Source organism: Rutidosis leptorrhynchoides, chromosome 9 (assembly GCF_046630445.1).
Source record: "Rutidosis leptorrhynchoides isolate AG116_Rl617_1_P2 chromosome 9, CSIRO_AGI_Rlap_v1, whole genome shotgun sequence".
Classification (NCBI taxonomy): Eukaryota; Viridiplantae; Streptophyta; class Magnoliopsida; order Asterales; family Asteraceae; genus Rutidosis; species Rutidosis leptorrhynchoides.
The window spans coordinates 248653176-248672476 of NC_092341.1; the positions used below are offsets into that span (position 1 = coordinate 248653176).

The window sequence follows — 19301 nt, forward strand, 5'->3', positions numbered from 1 at the left end:
TACTAAGATAATATTTGTAATGATTATATAATGATAATGGTAATACTACTAATAGTTTTAATGTTAAATCTTATAATAATAATAATAATAACAGTAGTTTTTAATAAAATGAAAAATTTAATAATGATAATGGTTCCGAGAATGATGATTTATAATCTTATAATATTTATTACTGGATAATAATAATATTTATAACTATCTTGTTACTAATGGTAGTCTTAATAATAATACTTTTGTTACTAAAAATAATAAGTCTAAAATGATGCAAATGCTAATATTACCGATAATTGTAATGGTTTATATTACTTTCTTGATAACTATAATAATAATTTTTAATCATAATAATATTTATATTTATATTGATATTAATATTACTAATAATATTGCTAATAATACCTAATGACGTTACTTAATCAAAATGTTAGTATTATTAGTCAGAGTATTTATGTGAACATAATGATAATAATAATTCATCTATTATTAGTTAATAAATATAATAATCATAGTAATAATAACAATATTTTTAGTTATAACTTTACTTGTAATAATAATAATGATAATTGATAACTAACACTTATTAGTAATAATAATAATAATTGTAACACTAACAATAATAATAACAATAACCATAATAATAATAATAATAATAATGAAAATGAAAATGAAAATGGAAAAGGAAAACTACCTCAAGGCCTTTTTAAAAAATTTATGCCATACCCGAGACTCGAACCCGTGACCTCTCGTAACCCAACACGATCCTTAAACCAACTGGGCTGTCGCCCATTATCCGAAATAACACAGCAAAAATTTATATTTAACCCGTATTGCTTATGCTTCCTTTTTATTCTTCTTCTCTCAAGTACTCAATCGACCAAGCTCAAAATTAGCCTCAACACATTATGTCTCTACTTTAGGACTTTCATACGAATCATAATCAGTCCATATGAGTCTTTAAATTTCTTGAAAAAAAAAAAAAATAACAGAAAGACAGCCAACAGCGACGACTGTTTAATAGCAAAAAAAAAATTAAATTTGATTTTTGCGACTTTTTGGTAAATGATATCTACATGAAATAGTTTCTAAATCATCATTGGAATATACAAGAATCATCAATTGAAATTAAAACACTAACAGGTAATCAAATTTTGTGATGAATCAAATGTTTGACTTTTTAAAATCAAATTTGACTTCTGAAATTGATAATCGATACTAAAAATTGAAACTTGTAAATTTACAGATAGATTAAATGAAGGTTTCCTAACATCTCTGCATTAACACAATTTGGAATTAAATAGGAAATCGAGACATTGTGAAAAAGTATTAAGAACAGGACACGTCGTCTGTTCTTGTTTATATCTGTTTTAAAAAAAAAATTGATACAGCAATTTTAATTGATACTGATAGGAGAACGTGCAGTTGCTTGAGTGTGTCCAACTTTGATTAAAATCCTTGGTTTAAAGCAATTTGATCGACACAAAATCATTTGTTCAGTACGAATATTAATAAAAAATTTAAAGTAAACTTGTGATTTTTCAACAGCTTGTACGATTGACTAAGTTGTTTAACATATTCATAGATAGAAACAAAATTTGTTATGATTTGATTGTGATGTAAATGGATTCTGCATATATATATATATAACTGATTACATACAATTTTGTGTTAATAAATAAATAAGTATATATAATACTAGTAATAATTATATAAAATATAATAAAATTAATAATAATAATACTATCAATAATTCTATTAATAATAATAACAAATAATAATGATCATAAAAAGAAATTGATAATTTTATTGGGTTTAATAATAACAATCATAATAAAATGATAATAATAATAATAATAATAATATCACTACTTTTATTAACAATAATAACAATAAATAACAATGATTCTAATAAGATACTAATAATCATATTAATGTTAATTAATAAGTTTAGTAATAAGAATGATAACATTAATAATCATAATATTTATAACTTTTAATATTAATTACATTAACAATAATTATATTACTAATACTTTATAACAACAATTATAATAATGATAATTCATAAATTACAATTATAATATATTCAATAAACTAATATAGGTATTGAGATTAGTATTGTATTAATAATTAATAATGAAAATTATTATGTTAATTATATTCTTAACTTGTATTTACATTTAATATATACAACTTATTTAGTTTATATCTTATTGTACTTATTTAATTTTAAATGTTTAAATTACCTTTTTATAATTTCTATCTATTATATATATACTCACATTTATATATATATACATATTTGGTTACAAGAAATTGTTCGTGAATCGTCGGAATTAGTCAAGGTCAAATGGATAATTAATTACATGAATATAGATTTCAAAACTTTCGAGACTCAACATTACAGATTTTGCTTATCGTGTCGAAATTATATTAAGATCAAGTTTGAATTTGATCGGAAATTCTCGGGTCATCACAAAGATGAACCAGTAAAACACTAATTTGCTACAGTATTTTCAAATTGCTACAGTACCCAAAATGCTATAGTGTTTTCAAAAATCACTATTTGCTACAGTGAAATTGACTTTGCTACAGTGAATTGCTACAGTAAAAATTGAAATTGCTACAGTAAAACACTATTTCAAAATGAAAATGTATGTATTATATATATATATTAACAAATAGCGAGACGATGATTTATAGAAGTAAATGACCAAAACACTCAAGTGTATAAGTTACAATTCTAGTGATATAGTTTATAGATAATTTAAGGTTATATTTAGACAAAGGTACGTGTCACGAAACATAAAATACGAGTTTTCTAAGCGTACGAAAATGCGTTCGAGAAATCGGAAGCGGGACATAAGTCGAGCGTAAACGTACGAGTCATCGGAACGAAAAGTTCAAGTCAACTATGCATGTGAATTAAATATAATATATAATTAATTATATAAATTAAATATATTATATATATATATATAATATAAAAATATGTCGACGAGGAAGAAGTTAAACAAACCTGAGCTGGAAAAAGAGGCCATGCGATCGCATGGCTATTGTGCCTCAGACCCATGCGATCGCATGGAGGGCTGGGACAAGTCAGGATCTATAAATTCAGCCGAAGTCAGTTCATTTTATTTACACACATACATATTACACTCGTATACATATTTATTAATTATATTATTATTATTATTATTATTATTATTATTATTATTATTATTATCATTATTATTATTATTATTATTATTATTATTATTATTATTAAGATTAATATTATTATTAATCTTATTATTATTAGTAGTATTATTATTAATTAGTATTATACATAAAATACTACGACGAGGTCATGAGCGTGTCACTTTCAAAATGGTTTTCAAGCGGGATAGAGCTAAGGAAATTGTGGGTTATTGCCAAGGAGATTATGGGTAATGTTCGGGGGTATATTTGTGAATCAAACCTAGTGTTTATCATCTCCATTGCGTCTACGTACTTTCCTACAATATTGAATCTCAATATTGATACGTTGAAATCTACGGTTATTTGGTAATCCGTGTTTCGATTACATTTTGGTGAACGCCTTTATATGCTGCTAAGGTGAGTTTCATATGATCCCTTTTACTCTCTACATTTTTGGGCTGAGAATACATGCAAATGCTTTATTAACCGATATACAATATTTATATGCGTGAGTTTCATTTGCTCCCTTTTTAAATGCTTTTGCAATATATATTTTTGGGCTGAGAATACATGCACTTTATTTTAAAAAATGGATACAAGTACATACTAAATTCTATACTGAGTTTGAACCGAAAATCCCTTAGCTTTGGTAACTAGTAACTGCTGGTTATAAGAACTGGTGGGCGCGAGTAGTAGTATATGGATCCATAGGGCTTGATATCCCCGTCCGAGCTAGAGCACTAGCCTTTTAACAGACGTATGCTATTTGAGAAGCGTACACGTTGGTTTGCGTGTATTATTAAGATGATTATACAAAGGGTACAAATTATATATACGTTAAGTTTAGTTACCAGGGTGCTCAATTTCGTAGAATATTTTGATAAACATTTCTGGATTGAACAACTGAAATCTTGTGATCCACCTTTATATACAGATTATACGAAACATTAAAACTATGAACTCACCAACCTTTTTGTTGACACTTGTTAGCATGTTTATTCTCAGGTTTCCTAGAAGTCTTCCGCTGTTTGCTTAGATGTTAGACAAGCTATGTGCATGGAGTCTTACATGACATATTTTTCAAGGAAACGTTGCATTCACCAAATCATCACCATGTATTTTATTTTGACTGCATTGTCAACAGAAATACTGTTATAAACTATTATTTATGGTTATTGTCTATATGTAGAAATCATCAGATGTCGAAAACCTTTAATTTAAATATTCATTTATGGTGTGCCTTTTCAAAAGAATGCAATGTTTACAAAATGTATCATATAGAGGTCAAATACCTCGCAATGAAATCAATGAATGACGTGTTCGTCCATATGGATTTGGAGCGATCGTCACATGATAACCATACTTAACATTTAATCAACGTCGCATATTCCCTTTATTATGAAATCTTACTACACCGTACCAAGTGTAGTCACCGAAACGAAGTACTGTGCAACCGTTGAATACTGGTCGTCCAGTCCGGTTGGGGTTGTCAGGCCCGATAGATCTATCAACAGGATTCGCGTTTACAATACCGCATGTAAATAGTAGTTACCAGGTTACAGGGAGATATGCCAGTGGTACAACTCAATGTAGAATATATATTTTTAATCACTTGTGTCCATAACGTAAATCATAAAATGCATGTATTCTCATCCCGAAATATTTAGAGTTTAAAAGTGGGACTATATACTCACAGTAGTAAAAGTATATTAATAATAAGTTTTCAACTTATTAAATATATGACCGTCGTCCTTGGATTCACGAACCTATAACAATAATAACGATTCAGATAATAATACGACATATGAATAAAATAAAGCAAGTTTATAGAATACTTATATAATAATTTTTAACATTTTATGTTAGTAGTCCATTGTTAGTAGTGCTTTGTTAGTAGTCCAAAATAGTCCGAGTAGTCCAACAGTCCAATAATCGGTATATATATATATATATATATATATATATATATATATATATATATATATATATATATATATATATATATATATATATATAATCTTAGAATTACCCCACGACGTATTGTATACATATTGTCTTTGCATCAACCCAGAGACGTATTGTATACGTATTGTCTTATAATTAACTAATACATATTGTGTACGTATTGTCTTAGGATTTATCAAAACGTATTGTATACTTATTGTGTTAGGAAGTACCAAGAATATTATTATACATATATACAATCACAGAATTAACCAAGATTATAATATTTTGTTATACTACTGATAACATGTCCAAATATATATAGGATATAGGAAAAGTTAACAAGGATATGGTTAATATAGTTTTTATAATATAAATTTCGTCCATACAACGTTAATTTTAGCAGATTTTGTTTTGCTCGCCAAATATTCATTACAACTCCGTTTAAAGTGAATCAAATTGCTATGGATTCATTAAGAAGTAAATTTTACAAAAACAATTTGAAAATTTCTTCCCAGCAGTAATTTTTAGAGCTTTACCCTCTTTTTGTGTCGGTGGACAAATTTGGAAAAATCCCGGCATCCACCCAATATATGATTTTTGATAAAATACTTCCACTTTGTCTAAAATCATGAAACAAATACTGGAAGTCTTATTTACATATATTAACATATTTAAAAAGTCTTAGCCTCAAACTCAAAGTTTAAGATAGGTTTTTAATTCCCAACCCAAAACAGCCCGCTTTTTACCGAATGGAGATTAAAGGATATATGTTAAGTTTCAAGGTGTTCTTCATATGTACAAGTTATAAGTTCTTATATTAAATTATTATAACATCATAATACATATAAATAAGTATTATTAGAGTTAACTTAGAAAGATTAGATTAGTTTTTCAAACAAGCTTGTTGTTCACCAAAACAAGTTTTAGTTTTTACAAGTTTTATAAGTATAATAAGATAGCAACTATACAAGGAATTGAACAAGGATTTTGAGAAGTATTTTACCTTAATTATGAAGAGGAAAGTTGTTGAGATTAAAGTATGATATGAGAGCATTCAAGTGTGTATTTTTAGTTTAAGAAAATGTGGAGTAAAAATGAGTTAAAATGGTCCTTATTTATAAGCTTATAATTTTGGCTTTTAGTGAAAATATCTAAGATAAGTTAAATTGTATTAAGTCATGCATGATATATTAAATTGATTAGGTCATGGATGACATATTACACAAATAATTGCAGATTTCTATTGCTATATACCAATAGTAAATACTTCTAGAAGCTGTGTATAATACAGGTAAAAATACCGTATGAATGCGAGTAGAATTCTTTGAGGAAATTGAACGAAAATACGAGTATAGCTATCTTTTATATGTATTGGTATATTATAAAGTGTATTCAATACTTGTAAGGATATATTTACACTCGTAATACATTATAAGTAAATACATTTTAACATAAGTTAATTACGTCGTTTAAATAGTAATATATATATTGTTTGAAAACTCTTTAAATTAGTAGTATGAAAATATATATAATACTTTGTTAATATACTTAATGAGATATTTAATTATCATATTTTCATGTTAAATATATTTAAATCCATATATATACACAATAATTAAACAATTAAACAATTAAATCAAGTTATGACGTTCGTGAATCGTCGAAATAAAAGGGTGACCAAAAGCTTGTGTAAAACTCTTTTTGGAGGTTCAAGATTTATTAAAATTCATTGCTTATCAAGTCGAAATTATATAAAGATTAAGTTTAAATTTGGTCAGAAATTTCCGGGTCGTCACAAGTCGCTCAATCTCCTGGTTCGATTGACGTGACTCTTTAAGGCCGTCGGAAATTTGATACACTCTTTGCTTTAGGCGGTGGCAGTCCTTGACCAAGTTAAACAGCACAGTTTGGGTGTCCACATATAACTATTCTTGCGGAGTTAGCTCCTTGAACTTCTTGCGGAGAACTGCAGGTGGACACCTTTGAAGATATGTAAACTGCTCAGAACAAGCCACAAACGAAAAAGAATTCATTAATGAACCCCAAATTAAGGTTCGCATAGAAATTGCGTCCAGGAACAGATTTGTAACGTGGACGCTTGCGGTGGGATGATTCAACTACGCCATTATCTATCTCGATAATGGCAGGTTTGGTGACGGGTAGAACGATCTTTGAACCTTTAATGTTCTTTTTAGGGCTGACTAGATTTAATCCGATTTCCTTTATGACCGTGGAGCTCAAAGAGCAGTCTCCACCGGTCATAATAGCTTCTCCTTCACATTTGCAAGGCTCTCCGACTACGCCTCTGACTCCTCACCTTTACGATCTCAGCTACTTTCTGAGAAACAAGAAGCAATGTGTTAAAACAGGCGAGTAAAAGTTCTTATAAACGCACTTGGTAAATATCTACATTCGAAAAGCTTCTTCCCGGATTTCTTGCGATGAAACAAAGGTTCTTCTTCTTCGATAAACACAAATGATGATGTGGTATCCTCCTTTTCTCGCAGGGTAATTAGCTTCCTCTTCTCACCAGCTTCTGATTTGGTAATGTGCGTTCCACCAGCTTCTAGGGTCGAGTCAATATTCCCATCGAGCTGAGGATAGCTGCTGGACTCAACATCTTTAATCTTCTTGGAACCCTGGAGCACATCAGTCACCTTCTTCATTGGCATAAAGGTCTTTTGTTTCATTTCTACGAAAAGGGAAAAAACATGATTAGATGGGTAGGCATGAATTGGGAAAGATACGCAAAGTATTTAGCTATGTGTAGTTTATTATACTAATTATATATCTCATTATGGTCGGCGCCTATCTGATTGAGGCCAATGGGTTGATATGAACCTAAGCACAAGCGGAACGTTGTCATAAACGCGATTCGGAAGGTGAAAATTCACGCAAGATTAAAAGAACTCATCTTCTGCAGGGGTCATGGGCAGAGCTTTGTTTTGCTCGACATTCTTTTCAAAGTACCAAATCAGAGTATTGTTATACTCCTCATGCATAAAATCATTATTTACAAATAAGAATGAATTTTTCCATTTGACTTTCAACCCAGTGTTTGGTGTATCTACAAAATCAGCTTGGTTGTCGAGTGGATATCATCCATGATTAGAAACATATGAACTGAATAAATTAGTAAAAACAGCAAGTGATGGTATTATGTCGTTTCATCGATACCACAATTCAAACATGGTTACTTTCAAAGCACAATAAGGGTGTAACTGGCTGATACCTATGTGATAATGGGATAGTACTTTAGAATGTTGCCAAGATCCATGACTGAGTCCTAAACAACAATTTTGTTTTCTGGCGGGCCGTCAGCCCTTTGTTCTCTAGAAGTCGCTATCGGAGCATGCCTTTTGATTTGGGGGGGGGGGGACCATTTTATAATATTTTGGATTTGTTTTGTGGTAATGTTAGATTATTCAACATCTTTAACAGATTTATCAGAGGCCATGGATGTATTTAGAATAATGAAGTAAAGCTTATATACAGAAAATAGAACTGACCTTTTGTCGAGGTGACTGGAAAATGGATCAAGTGTTCACTGAAGAAGAATGTGTTTTTGTTGAAAGGATTTGAAAATGAAAGGCGCGCAAAGCAAAATAAGGCATTTTTGTATTTATAACTGGAAATATGGGTCGGATCGTTACCGCGTTATAATCTTGAACGTACATGTGTCATTATCAGATGCTAACCCTCTCAATGTGAAGTTGGTGCACGATAGCAAATCCAGGAAGTTGTTCAATTGTGATCATTTCCTTGTTTGGCAGGGTTTGCAGCTGTCACATCGAACGTGCTGTAGACATTGAAAAGACGTTTTTGCGACTGTGGGCATACTTAGCACTTAATACCCATCACGTTTATCATATTTTGAACTTTTTATATGAGGTGTTTAAGTGTTTTTTCTAATATTTTTAATAGTTCGACGTCATACACTTGTTGTCACTGTATATAGTATGGAACTGGGGGGATATAATCATGCGCACAGCCGCATGTCCATGTGGCTTACGCATGAACGTCTAAAATTGGTGCACTAGACCTCAATGCGTCGTGCGCTGTTAACGCATAAAGAGTATAGTTGTGCATCATATGCGCCTATACCATTGGATGTGGCCTTTTGACCTATGTGTATGTTTATCTTGTTAACCAAGTTAACGATAAGATCACGGTGTTATTCGGTTTCCCTAATTAACATAAGTTGGTTATGGAAAGAATTGAGTTTATTAGGGGATAAGATCATATTCAAACCCTAATTGCTATCCTATAAATAAAGGGCCCTACTACCCTAAAAGACACCACGTTACACACGTAACAAAGCATACACATCGGAAGAATAAGTATTCTTACGATAATCTCATTCATCAAGACTTTCAGGAATGTTCAATGAACTAGAAACCCTTCATGTCTTCTGGCCACTTGATCTAGTATGTTAGGTCATCAGTGGACTTACGTTCGGCCACTCTGTCGGAATCTTTACGATTCAGGTACGGGTTATCCGCGACTGACGTCGGAGGTTCGAATCTTGTTTGTCCCTAAACCCCTTATTGCACTCAAGTATAGGTTCACTTTGATCCTGTGAAAATATGCTTGATCAATCTATGATTTGAATGACCTAGATTTTCGCTTAGATGGAATCTCTTTATTCTGATCTTCTTAAGTCTTCACGCGTATTCTTTAAGTCTTCAATTCTAACTTTAGTCTTGTCAGATATTATGCTTTGTAGTTCCTGTTAGAGTCTATGTTCTTCACTGTACACCAGGTCTACGATATCCAAACTCTAAATTTCAAATTCAAAAATACTTTGACTGTAACGACCCGACCAAAACCGTTATTGACGGCTCCGTTAACTTAGGTCCCGTTGCGTGGTCGTAGTCCCTATATGAGACTCGTTTGACCAAAATTATGTCGCATTCATTTGAAAGGTACAAGACTTGCAAGTTTAGTTTACAAAACCGTTCGACAACAAGTCTAAGTTTACAAAAGTCATAAAGTATAAATGAAATAACTTGCGACATAATATAAGTTGAAAAACACAGTTGCTATAAATAGCGTAAGTATGTAAACAACAGTTTGAATCCAAAAGTGCTATCCCTAGCGTATGTATGTATGTATGCTTGACCCCAAGCAAGAAATCAGAGTGTATGCATGTATGCTCGACTCCAAGCAAGTATGAGTGTACGCGGAAGCATGTATCAAATAGTCAAGTATGAACCTGAGAAACATATAGAAAACTGTCAACGAAAAACGTTGGTGAAATCATAGATGTATTTGTAAAAGTATATTTTGAACCACAATAGTTTGTATAGATGATTATCCAAATCGTATTTATTCCGAAGAATGTAGTTTGTATTGCGAGCACCCAATTACCAAAGCTTAACTGAATCTTCCCTCTGAATTTTGAATATAGTGTTAGAACATACACTATGCACGTTGAAATTATATTTCATCCACTAACGGTAGCGAACCGTCTGAATGAGGGTTCGTTAAACCCGTATGGCCACACAACATAATCACTCGCTTACACTTACACCCTGCAAGTGGAACTAATGATAATTGGATTGAGGACTTTTGTTCTAACTCGTCTGTATCTTTGTATTCGTATTGTGTTCAAAGTATAAAAGTATGAAAAGTATATATACATGTGAAATGTATATAAGTATGTAATGTATATGTTTCTCAGCCCACGATTTAAAAGAATAAAAGTTGTTGAAAAGGTGGGACTATGATCTCACCTCGAGTGCACGAGTATAAAAGTACTTCACAAAGTAACGTATGCATGATAGTTGCTTAGCCTTGACCTAAACAAATAAGTTGTATCAATTAACCGGTTACGACACAAGGTCGGGTGAAATGTGTTCAATTAGTCCTATGGCTCGTTACGACTCGAATAGTATAGCATGTGAATCACGTTGTCAAGTTTCATGCAAGAATCAAGTATAAAAGAAGATTAGAACGATTGTATAAACGTTTGGTTAAGTTTAACTAAAAGTCAAACTTGGTCAAAGTCAACGAAAAGTCAACACGTTCGGGTCGGGTCCCGAACTATTTTTCTATGCTAGTTATTCATATATAAGCATGTTAAAACAAGTTGCATGTAAATTGGAGGTCTAGAACATGTCAAACATTTTTAGTAAAAAGGGTCAAGGGAAACAGAATCTGGACGCGGCTTATGTCGCGCCGCGGCCAGGCCTGTCGCGCCGCGACAATGGCCGTGGCCTGGTCCCAGGCCTGTTTCACTTGTTCAAGGCTTGGTAAAATTTCAAACAAACGCAAAACTCAAACCGTAAACAATTAGAAAGCGTATCTTATACCGTTGGAAAGCTCTTTTGACAAGGAACACAACTAAACATGTTTCATCAAACAAAAACAACATTTTCCATAACCGATTTCTCGTCAAGTGATCATTTAAAAGTCCATTTTCAAAGTTTCAAGTTCATCAATTGCATTTTAAGTTTCGGGAATCCAATTCACACATATGATATGCCGTTTTGAAGGTAATGAAACATGCATTACAACTAAATACTAACAATTAACATTTCATGGTATTCAAGCATCAAAAAGTTCATCTCAAGAACTATCAAACCCTAGTCAAACATCAAAAGAAATCATTAATCGGGTTTTTGAAGTTTTCTTAATCAACCTACACATCAAAATGTAGCTAATGATACTAGTAACACAATTAAAACATGCACTTTAACAATCTAACAACATTAACTCATCCAAAATCAAGGATTAAGCAAACCCATTTCAAAAACTCAAACTAGTTACTCCAAACCACAAATCGAGCAAACAAAACATATATTCATGTTACACACGAGCCATAGACACTAACTAACACAATTTCAAGTATATAAAACGAATTTAGAGAAATTTAGTGTTTTAGAAATGTTACCCAAAATGGATGAAATTGGTACCAAATCGAAGAGGATGATGAGAGGATCACGAATATGTAATTTGTTTTGAAGTTTGCTTCCCGATCCGAATTTAGATGATGAATTATGTTTGTGTTCTTGAGAGAAAAAAAAAAGAAAGAGAGAGAGATGGAGGGATTGAATGGTGGTGATTGGGGTGGACTAGTTGACCTAGTCAACTAGTTTGCCCCGTGTCAATTTTAGTCCCTCGAGTTTAGAAGCGGGTGCGGGATTTAACCAAACGAATATTTTAAAAACGCTCGAGTAGACGAGTGATGTTATAATTAAATAACGAGAATATTATAAACGTTAGTCAACGAAAATTGGGAATTTAAATAGCGAAAGATATTATTTAAAAAAAAAAAGACGGTGTTAAAAATAAATTTAACGGAAAAACGCGGGATGTTACATTATCCACACCTCAAAAGAAATTTCGTCCCGAAATTTAGTTGGAAGTAGTAGTTGTTGAATCTTACTCGAGATCTTGCGTTGTAAATTCTACGAATAAGTGAAGGTACGTCCTTGAGTATTTCCACGAATTTTGACGGTCGGGATCATATGTTGTTTTAAGGTTTGGCTTCCATGATTCATGGTTTCAATCGGTCCTCCTAGGAAGTGAGGTTTATCGTCGATAGTGAGTTCATCAAAGGAGATAACAAGTTCTCGTTTCGCAAAACACGTCTTTGAGTTGATACATCGAATGTAGGATAAACGGAGACCCAAAATGAGTCGGAAAAGTCTAAACGGCTAGCGACGGGTCCAAAACACCCCAAGAATTTAAAGGATCAAAATATCACAGATTTAGCTTCCTACGTTTTCCCGAAACGGATTGCACCTTTCCAAGGTGCGACTCTTAACGTGACGCGGTTTCCCACGTGGAATTTGAAATGTTTACGTCTAACATTGGCGTAGCTCTTGGTGATTACGAGTCGCGTAGGGTTTTACCTGAATATGAATAAATTTTCTCGGTTGCTCATGAATAACCTCGGCCCCGGTGAATTGATCATCGTTTACTTGGTTCGACAAAGGAGAATGACGTTTTAATACAAATTCGTATTATGGTTTTCAAGACTTAAATCGTATGTTTGTTCGGTCTGTCGGGTTATGGTTGATGTGCGGTACTCATGTCTAAACGTGGTCCCGAGACTTTTTGTGAGGCACTCCAAAATCTAGAAGTGAAACGAGGATCTCGGTCCGAAACGGAGTACATTCCGTAAGGTATATTTGGACAAGTTTGTTAGGACAAGTTTCTCAAGAAAATTCGCGTCGCGAAAGATTTATCAGTTTCCAAAAACGTTCGTCGGGGCAAGTTCTCATCGGTTTCTGAAAGAAAAACGTTCGTCGGAACTATTCACCCTCGAGGTGAATACTAGTATAACGTGAAGAGTCTCTTCCCCCATTGAGAGTTTAGAGTAAAGATTCCCTGAACCGGAAGTACGAGTGTGATGAGAGAGAAGTTTCCGCCTCGGTGCGAGCATAACGAGTAAATCGTAATTAGTCAATAAGACTGTGCGAGGACGAGATAGTATACACGTGTAACATACGGTTGAAGTCGAGAGGAATCGGTAATTCATTCGGAAGCATAAGTATAGTTCGACAAAAGTCGAAGGGGTGTCCCCGGTATGGTTGTTATCAATTTTCTCGGGGTTTTCGGATGTCCAAACCTGAAAAGATGAAGTCATGTACATGGCACATGGTGGTGTTTAGGTTGATCGAGTCTAACCACCATCACGTGTCACTAGAACTTTGGTATGTCTTACCGTAATATAACCACGTTGATCGAGTGTCGTTATATTACGCTAACTCATACCTCCATTCCCACATCACTCCATAGATTCAAGTTCGTATCATCGTGAAAACCTAAAATGAACAAAATGTAACGACGTCTCAAACGTGACTCGTATTGAATCGAAAGAATTAGTGCAACTATAAAGAAGCGTTCCCCGAGGGAAGTGTATAAATGATTGTTCACGGCAATGTGGTTCGAGTCAGACAATAAGGTATTCGGGTATGAAAAGAGTAACGGGTCATGATAACGAGTAGTACGCAACCGTAGTGATAAATGTTGATGACGATACTCACCTAGAGTAGTGATGGTAGTAACACCAAAAAGTAGATAGTAAGAAACACCAGTGGAAAACCGATAGTAAGTTGAAACGGTGGCAAATAACAATCCGGGAGACAGAGTTCCCGAACAAGTGTGACTAATGAAGTCGTCGTCATCCATACGTGTATGAATCATGAATTTACGTGTGTTACCAAAAAGTGGCGGAATACGAGTTCGTAGGATGAAGGTTGGGTACCATTAAAAAGTTTGCCTAAGAATGATTCAAGTATAATGCACAAGTAGTCAAGTAAGTGCTATCTATAGCAAATGTATGTCAGAATGCAAATGCTAACTATCCGGTTGTAGTCTAGACTCACTAATGCGTCCTAACGACTCTGTTAGACACACTAATGCACGTCCTAGTTCCCTACAACCAACGCTCTGATACCACTTGTAACGACCCGACCAAAACCGTTATTGACGGCTCCGTTAACTTAGGTCCCGTTGCGTGGTCGTAGTCCCTATATGAGACTCGTTTGACCAAAATTATGTCGCATTCATTTGAAAGGTACAAGACTTGCAAGTTTAGTTTACAAAACCGTTCGACAACAAGTCTAAGTTTACAAAAGTCATAAAGTATAAATGAAATAACTTGCGACATAATATAAGTTGAAAAACACAGTTGCTATAAATAGCGTAAGTATGTAAACAACAGTTTGAATCCAAAAGTGCTATCCCTAGCGTATGTATGTATGTATGCTTGACCCCAAGCAAGAAATCAGAGTGTATGCATGTATGCTCGACTCCAAGCAAGTATGAGTGTACGCGGAAGCATGTATCAAATAGCCAAGTATGAACCTGAGAAACATATAGAAAACTGTCAACGAAAAACGTTGGTGAAATCATAGATGTATTTGTAAAAGTATATTTTGAACCACAATAGTTTGTATAGATGATTATCCAAATCGTATTTATTCCGAAGAATGTAGTTTGTATTGCGAGCACCCAATTACCAAAGCTTAACTGAATCTTCCCTCTGAATTTTGAATATAGTGTTAGAACATACACTATGCACGTTGAAATTATATTTCATCCACTAACGGTAGCGAACCGTCTGAATGAGGGTTCGTTAAACCCGTATGGCCACACAACATAATCACTCGCTTACACTTACACCCTGCAAGTGGAACTAATGATAATTGGATTGAGGACTTTTGTTCTAACTCGTCTGTATCTTTGTATTCGTATTGTGTTCAAAGTATAAAAGTATGAAAAGTATATATACATGTGAAATGTATATAAGTATGTAATGTATATGTTTCTCAGCCCACGATTTAAAAGAATAAAAGTTGTTGAAAAGGTGGGACTATGATCTCACCTCGAGTGCACGAGTATAAAAGTACTTCACAAAGTAACGTATGCATGATAGTTGCTTAGCCTTGACCTAAACAAATAAGTTGTATCAATTAACCGGTTACGACACAAGGTCGGGTGAAATGTGTTCAATTAGTCCTATGGCTCGTTACGACTCGAATAGTATAGCATGTGAATCACGTTGTCAAGTTTCATGCAAGAATCAAGTATAAAAGAAGATTAGAACGATTGTATAAACGTTTGGTTAAGTTTAACTAAAAGTCAAACTTGGTCAAAGTCAACGAAAAGTCAACACGTTCGGGTCGGGTCCCGAACTATTTTTCTATGCTAGTTATTCATATATAAGCATGTTAAAACAAGTTGCATGTAAATTGGAGGTCTAGAACATGTCAAACATTTTTAGTAAAAAGGGTCAAGGGAAACAGAATCTGGACGCGGCTTATGTCGCGCCGCGGCCAGGCCTGTCGCGCCGCGACAATGGCCGTGGCCTGGTCCCAGGCCTGTTTCACTTGTTCAAGGCTTGGTAAAATTTCAAACAAACGCAAAACTCAAACCGTAAACAATTAGAAAGCGTATCTTATACCGTTGGAAAGCTCTTTTGACAAGGAACACAACTAAACATGTTTCATCAAACAAAAACAACATTTTCCATAACCGATTTCTCGTCAAGTGATCATTTAAAAGTCCATTTTCAAAGTTTCAAGTTCATCAATTGCATTTTAAGTTTCGGGAATCCAATTCACACATATGATATGCCGTTTTGAAGGTAATGAAACATGCATTACAACTAAATACTAACAATTAACATTTCATGGTATTCAAGCATCAAAAAGTTCATCTCAAGAACTATCAAACCCTAGTCAAACATCAAAAGAAATCATTAATCGGGTTTTTGAAGTTTTCTTAATCAACCTACACATCAAAATGTAGCTAATGATACTAGTAACACAATTAAAACATGCACTTTAACAATCTAACAACATTAACTCATCCAAAATCAAGGATTAAGCAAACCCATTTCAAAAACTCAAACTAGTTACTCCAAACCACAAATCGAGCAAACAAAACATATATTCATGTTACACACGAGCCATAGACACTAACTAACACAATTTCAAGTATATAAAACGAATTTAGAGAAATTTAGTGTTTTAGAAATGTTACCCAAAATGGATGAAATTGGTACCAAATCGAAGAGGATGATGAGAGGATCACGAATATGTAATTTGTTTTGAAGTTTGCTTCCCGATCCGAATTTAGATGATGAATTATGTTTGTGTTCTTGAGAGAAAAAAAAAAGAAAGAGAGAGAGATGGAGGGATTGAATGGTGGTGATTGGGGTGGACTAGTTGACCTAGTCAACTAGTTTGCCCCGTGTCAATTTTAGTCCCTCGAGTTTAGAAGCGGGTGCGGGATTTAACCAAACGAATATTTTAAAAACGCTCGAGTAGACGAGTGATGTTATAATTAAATAACGAGAATATTATAAACGTTAGTCAACGGAAATTGGGAATTTAAATAGCGAAAGATATTATTTAAAAAAAAAGACGGTGTTAAAAATAAATTTAACGAAAAAACGCGGGATGTTACATTGACTTAGCAAAAATATTTTTGACTCATCAAATTCTAAACAATGGAACTCCCAACACCATCTTTGCGACAATCAAACCTGTTGGTTTCTCCTCCAAACCATGCATTATTAGTGATTAATTTTAGTATATGAAACACTTTCTCATTATTGTCATTTATTTTATGCTCGTGAACATTATTAATTATTAATTGATAATTGGCTCCGGTAGTGTGTTATCTTACAAGATTGAAAATCGGTCCGGGAAGAACTCTTTGAAAAAGACGGTCAATGGAAAGTTGAAAAGGGCAGGTCCTCGAGGTTGATTATAGCGATCCGTTTTGTTTCTTCGGTTGATTTAGTCCATTGTTGTGTCGTGTTTGTTTTGGTTTATAATTGGTTAGTTGTTTGTAAGGTTTATTTCGGGGTGTTTGGAAGGCTCGTTTATAGATAGTTTTTGTTTTGATGTTTACTTTCTAACTGCGAGCTTCCCCGTTTCCCCTTGTCCTTTTGTATTCTCTGTTGAGGGCGTTTTCCATTGGAAAACGATTTCGTTTCTATATGAGTATTCGTTTTTTCGCCAAAAAAAAAAAAAAAAAAAAAAAAAATTTAATTGATAAGAAAAACATTTTCAAAAACGCCTAAACTCCAATATGTGTTCAAAATGGTTCAAAAATATAACTCGAACAAAATATGTCTCAAAGTGATCAAAAAGTTTTTCAGGATTGACATAGTGATCAAGAGCAAGTAAGAAAACTCAGTATGCTAATTCATGATATAAACTTGCTAGGAACACCAAGGGAATGCTTAAACATAGAAGTCAAAATTTTAAAGAATTCAAGAATAAAAAGTAAAAACTCGACTGATGATTCAACCTTTAACAAACCACATACTAATTAATATCTTTATTTTAACAGTTAGAGTCAATAACCAATGTAGGAAACAATATAAATTTATAATTCTCCATAAATAACATCACTCAATCAATATCTGTTGCCTCATATTCTTATACTACTACTACTACTACATCCTTATTGGCTACTTTGCATTTTGAACCCTCATGGTCCAAATTTTCGATTTAAGCACTCGGGTATACTATACCATGGTAAGCATAAAGAGAAGCGGAGAACTTGCGTTCATATTGCATTCTTCTCATTGATTCACTTATTGTCAATGGCTCTTCTTTCCCATCTTGAAACGGGTCAAACGCAATTCCCTGACCCATTTCAAATGGGGAGAAGTTGCAAATGGATTCATATTCATCACTAAACTTATCAAACCCTTATCATCTTCTTCAATTTCACTTCCACCAATTGTATCTCCACATGAAGACGAAGCTACCGTATTATCATCATAATGAGTCACTTGAATGGGCATATTCGACTCAAAGATCATGGTACATGAGTAAGGATCACTCATGTTGCTAACTGGTAGCTGGTAGCCATACAGATCATTGGAAAAGTTGGAATAGCGTGTATCTGAGATATTCAGCATGTTCTCTTTAAATTCTTCGGGCTGCGCCACATCATCATGATGATTGACAGCACACTTAAGAGTATTCTGTGACGAAGTAAATGCAGATGCAGAATTGTTCCTGGCCTCAAGCCTTCGAAGAACGAGGCTAGTAATTTTAGAGAGAACCGAAAACAGTTGAGAAGAAGGCCCAAAATTCGTGCGAGTGTTGGCTCCTTGTAGTATGCGAGCGGCCTCATCATAGGCTCGAGCGGCTTCCTCAGCAGTGTCAAAAGTGCCTAACCATACTCTAACTTTATGTATGGTGTCTTTTATTTCTGCAACCATCTGCCAGATGGACGTTGCCTGACACCTAAATATTTCTTCCGAGTTCGGCGGGGGCCACCGAAAGTTAGCACTGCTTCACTCACCATCCCATTCAGAGTGAAGCTTATTTTAGAACTCTGTTCATGAAAAGTAACTTGCTTTCTCTTTTTAGCCATATCTCTATATAATGCTGTCTTTTTTTAGTATTGAGAAATCTAATATTATTGAGGTAGTTGGTGATTTGAGTAACCTCAATCATGATGTGGTTATATATATGTAGATGCAGAAGAAGAGCTTGACAAAAATAAAATTTAATGAGTTCAATTGGTCATATCTCTTTGTTTATTGTGTATAAATTTGTTTAAAGGATGTTCATCCTTGTCTCTCCATAATATGAGTAATAGTTCGGGTGTAGAAATCCGAGTTGTTTGATTCCATTTGTAATTATTCTTATTTTTGGATTAGATATAGAGCAAAATGTAGTTTGTCTTGGGTTTCT

General features: G+C 33.5%; 1 protein-coding gene across 1 annotated transcript; it reads right to left on the reverse strand.

The window, feature by feature from the left end:
- Positions 1-18193: 18193 nt before the first annotated feature.
- Positions 18194-18823, reverse strand: LOC139868668 (ethylene-responsive transcription factor ERN1-like). The gene has a single exon (XM_071857002.1). It carries the CDS (start codon positions 18821-18823, stop codon positions 18194-18196), a length of 630 nt encoding a protein of 209 aa, XP_071713103.1.
- Positions 18824-19301: the final 478 nt, after the last annotated feature.

What these genes read in the sequence shown, in the direction of transcription:
- LOC139868668 (XM_071857002.1), bottom strand. Translation starts at nt 18,823, where the DNA reads ATGGTTGCAGAAATAAAAGACACCATACATAAAGTTAGAGTATGGTTA.